At 52.6% G+C, this 4432-nt stretch overlaps 1 protein-coding gene across 8 annotated transcripts in view; it reads right to left on the bottom strand.

Moving 5' to 3' along the window:
- Positions 1 to 513: 513 nt before the first annotated feature.
- Positions 514 to 4432, bottom strand: part of LOC109438650 (leukocyte-associated immunoglobulin-like receptor 1) — an 11166-nt gene continuing 7247 nt past the window's right edge. For 7 of the 8 annotated variants that reach the window (XM_074315993.1, XM_074315990.1, XM_074315997.1 and 4 more), the window contains 5 exons: positions 3238 to 3348; positions 3098 to 3140; positions 2984 to 3021; positions 2722 to 2774; positions 1482 to 2173 (listed from right to left, as the gene is read on the bottom strand). In XM_074315993.1, the coding sequence (XP_074172094.1) occupies positions 2027 to 2173; positions 2722 to 2774; positions 2984 to 3021; positions 3098 to 3140; positions 3238 to 3348 (392 nt within the window). In that variant the 3' untranslated portion in view covers positions 1482 to 2026. Of the gene's footprint in view, positions 2174 to 2721; positions 2775 to 2983; positions 3022 to 3097; positions 3141 to 3237; positions 3349 to 4432 lie in introns of all 8 variants that reach the window. The other variant, XM_074315991.1, reaches the window with a different exon arrangement.

Below are 4432 nucleotides of genomic sequence, written 5' to 3'. Positions count from 1 at the left end.
CACCCACTCAGGTAGACAGAATAATGTCCCCCAGAGGTGTCCAAGTCTGATCCCTGGAACCAGCTGGTGTGTTACCTTATGTGGCCAAGGGGTCTTTGCTAGTGTGATTGAGTCAAGGATATGGAGATGGAAGACCCTGGATTACCCAGGTGGGCCCAGTGTCATCACCAGGGTCCTATGAGAGGCAGGCAGGAGGGTCAGAGACAGAGGGAAGGAGATGTGATCACGGAAGCAGGAGTCCTAGTCAGAGAGTAGGGTTTGAAGAAGCTGCAGTGCGCCTTGAGGATGGAGGAAGGGGGCACAAACCAAGGAACCACCTAGACGCTGCGAAAGATAAGGAGATGGATTCTCTCTGGAGCCTCCAGAGGGAGTGCAGCCCTGCGGACACCTTGATTTTGGCAAGTGAAACTGATTTCAGACTTCTGATGTTCTGACCAATAAGACAATAACTTGTGTTGTTTAAAGCCACTAAGTGTGTGGTAATTTGTTACAGCAGCCACAGGGAATTAATACTCTCATTGTAGGGGAGGAGTTTATTGCACACTTATTGGGAAGAACAGCATCCAATCCCAGACTTGGAGGGCAGTGGCCAGGTGAGGGGTGAAGGTCAGTCAGATCAAGGACGATATCCGAGAGGTGGATCGGTCCTGTTGTGTTTGGAGAATGTATGGTGTCCAGTGGGGATGAACCCAGGGTGTGGATGGGAAGTGGGAACTGCCATGTTCCTCCGAGTAGGCTAAAAGCCTGCGGGCCTGTCCTGTGCAGTCGTGGCCTTGCTAATCCCTTGCCCAGTTCACACATGTGTCCATGAGTGTGCACGTGTGTGGGTGTATGCATTTGTACAGTGTGTGCATGTGTCTCTGTGTGTCTGCATGCATTCATGGGTGTGTGCATGTGCATTTGTAGCTGTATGTGTATGTGTGCAGATGTGTTACATGTGTGTGCATGCATGCATCCATGGGCATGCGCAAATGTATGTTTATATAGTGTGTGCATGTGTGTCTGTGTCTGCATGCATTCATCGGTGCGTGCATGTGCATTTGTACCAGTGTGTGCATGTGTGTAGGTGTGTTACATGTGTGTGCATACATGCATCCATGGGCATATGCAAATGTATGTTTATACAGTGTGTGCATGCATGTTTGTGTGCACTCATGCATTCATGGGCATGTGCATGTGTATGTGCATTTGTACCAGTGTGTGCATATGTGTAGCTATGTGTACATGTGTTTGAGTGCATGCATTCATGTGCATGTGCATGTATGTGGGGTGGGTGGGGTGTACACTCTGCACCTTCACCAGCCACACATCCCCTCAGACATCTCCCTCACTCATCCCTGAGACCCAGACTCAGATCAGAAAACACCGATGACTTTTTTTCTGTCTTTTTTGCCTCACTAAGTTTTGAGCATCTGTGGAGGCAGAGACTGGGGAAGAAGTACCTGTGTACCCTGTCTCCTCATGCAGGGCTGCTGTGGCTGCGTCTGTGAAAACATTTATTGATGAACAAGGTGAAGCAGGATTCAGAAAAATGGGGCCCCAGCTATGAGTTGCATAAGTACAGCCCTACAGCCCATGTTCAAGGTCAACAACTGGACTCGAGGAAGGGCTTCAGAGTCAGCTGAGGAGAAAATGGTTAAAACAGTCTCTGGGGAAAGCTGGGGGTTCACAGGGCATGTCTGGAATCAGCTGGGTGACTGTAGGACTGTATCTGTGTCTCTGGAAACAGCCAAGTGACTGCAGCTGGGTGTCTGGAAACTGCTGGACAACAGCAGCTGGATGTCCGGAAACAAGTGCTACATGGGAGATCCAAGCAGCTGGTGGATCCCAGGAGGGGCTGCCTGGTTAATGAATCTCCTAGATGTTCATTAGGTCTCCAAACTCCAGCTCTCGTCTCCAGGAGAACTGACTGGAGGACATTCCAGGAAGGGATGGGTTCATAGGGAAGCCCTGCAAGTGGCTACTTCAGACTTTTTCAAGAGCGACTTCCTGTGTCTCTAGGTGCAGAATACAGGTGGGCCTGAGATCAGCGTCTGGCAAGGGCTGCATATGTGTCGGAATCAGCCGTGGGCTCCGTGGCCTGTGGGGACACAGCTCTGGCCGCCCTCAGTGTGAGGGCCCGGTGGTCCAGCTGGGCATATGTCACCTCCTGGGTGTCTCCTGCAGCAGGGCTCTGAGGGAGAGACCCAGTATGGCCGAGGGTGAGGGGAGGGGGCTGTGGGAAGGGAAGATGGTGGCAGCCAGCCTCCAGGTGCACCCCTGCCCCTGTGATCCCACCACTGTGATGAATCACCATTGTGTAGACCCTCCCACATAGAATCAGAGTTGGTCTGTGACCAACAGATACAGCAGAAGTGAGGGCATGTCACCTCCATGGAGAGGCTACAAAAGACATTGTGGCTTCTGTCCTTCCCTCTCTGCGATGCCACCCTTTGGGGGAGGCCGGCTGCCATGGAGAAGCTCATGGGAAGAGGAACTGAGGCATCCTGTCCACAGCCCTAAGAGTACTCTGTCTTGGCAGTTGAACTTTCCAGCCCAGTCAAGCCTTCAGATGAATGCAGCCCTGGTCATCATGACAGCAACCTCATGAGAGACCATGAGCCAGAACCACCCAGCAAATCCACTTCCAAATTTCTGGCCCAAGAAGCAGGTAATTTTGTAAACCTGCTAAAGTTGGGGAAGTTGGTTACGCAGCAGAAGGTGACTCATACAAGGACTTACTGGGGTGTGCGTCTCCCTGTCCTTCTCAGGAAGGTGATCAACTGTGGCAATATCTGGAGGGGAAAGGACAATGGTCAGTTCTCTGGGGTGGAACTTGAAAGGCAATTTTGCTTGAAACCTCACACGTTCAGATTTCATCCCTGACCTCATCTAGAACATCATAGAATATTCCCAAATATTCCTCCTCCCCCATTACATCTTGAATGGCACTGAATGCCCACTTCCCCTCTCCCAGGCCTGTCCCTGCTCTTTGTCCCATTACCTGGTGTCCTCTCTACGATGTCAACAGCTGGGCTGAGCCTGTGTGGAAAGAACAAGTGAGCACGGGGCTCCTGGAGAAAGAGGACTGGGAGGGGGTCGTGCCCAGGGGCCTCACCTCTCCTGGGGCCTCTGCTCCTCACTCTTGTTGCTGAGGGGCCCTGAGGACAGTCAGAAGTGTGAATTAGGAGGGGGGGCTGTCTTTCCAGCGCCCCAAAGAGCCTGCCCAGGTCACCCCACCCTGTCCCTGAGACCTACCGTGTTTTCTCTGATGCTGACGGTGGACTAAGAGGAAGACCAGGAGGAGAAGACAAAGGAGGAAGGCGACAGAGACCCCAGCGAGAACATAAACATACTCTATCGGCAGGCCTGGGGGAGGAGGGAGGTTGGAACCAGAGAATCAATACTGCATGCATTGATTGAGTACCTACTGCATACCATGCATATGCTGGGTGCTTGTCATGTACACACACACATATATAGTCTCTCACACGCATGGTAGTCCTGCAACATGGGAATCATTATTCTCATGTTACAAAACGGGTCCAGAATGCTGACATCCTCTGCCAACAGGGCATTGACAGAGCTGGAATCTGACCATCACCAAAGCCCACGCTTTGCCCCCCATCCCCAAGAGGCACACACCAGGTCCATGGTCCATGCTCCTCTCTGCCCATCACTCACCATGATTGTTACTGTCACATGAACGTGTCTGCGTGTCTCTTGGGGTGAGGAATCAGGAGGACATGGGTCAAAGGCCCAAGCCGGACAAAGGAGGCTCTGAGTCTCCTGGTCCTCCCACAGGGGTCTTAGAGCCTTAGCTGCACCAGCCACGTTTCAAGGGCTCAGTGGCCACACCTGGGTAATAACAGTCTCACTGAATGGCACAGACAGACATTTCCTTTCTGCAAGAGGTTGTGTGGGACAGCACTGCCCTCCACCCTTTGGCATTTTATACAGACCGACACTCGGTAGGAATGGGGAGTGGGCACCTCCCTTTGCTGACCTCCTTCTGGTTCCCAACCCAAGTGCAGGAACCCCATCTCTGATTTCTTGTTTATCACAACGGCCTCTGATGAGGGTGGAACTGCCCTTCTGTGAGTGAGGCAGTCAAGACCGGACGTCCTTGTGTTGCCCCTGCAGTTAGCAGGTGAGTTGATGGAGGGAGCACCAGCCACGGTCTGGTCTTGGCGCATGCGCTGTACATCCATCACCTCCTTTACCATTCACCTCCTCTGCGCAGTGCGTATGACCACGTATTTCACAGGTGTCAGACGGAGGTCCTGGGGGCTCCTCCACACAGGGTTGGAGCCTCCGTGGTCCCTGTCTTGGAACGGAGTTCCCACCCCTCCCACTGGTCCAGGGGCTGAATTCTCAACATGCTTTAAGAAAGGCAGGAAACTTCACCTCCCTGAGTGCCCTTCTGTCAACACCTTGTGCTCGGTCCACAATC

The sequence above is a fragment of the Rhinolophus sinicus genome, linkage group LG11 (assembly GCF_036562045.2).
Source record: "Rhinolophus sinicus isolate RSC01 linkage group LG11, ASM3656204v1, whole genome shotgun sequence".
In the NCBI taxonomy this organism is placed as follows: domain Eukaryota; kingdom Metazoa; phylum Chordata; class Mammalia; order Chiroptera; family Rhinolophidae; genus Rhinolophus; species Rhinolophus sinicus.
The sequence above is the reverse complement of the archived record's forward strand: the minus strand, read 5'-3'. Positions and strand labels throughout refer to the sequence as shown.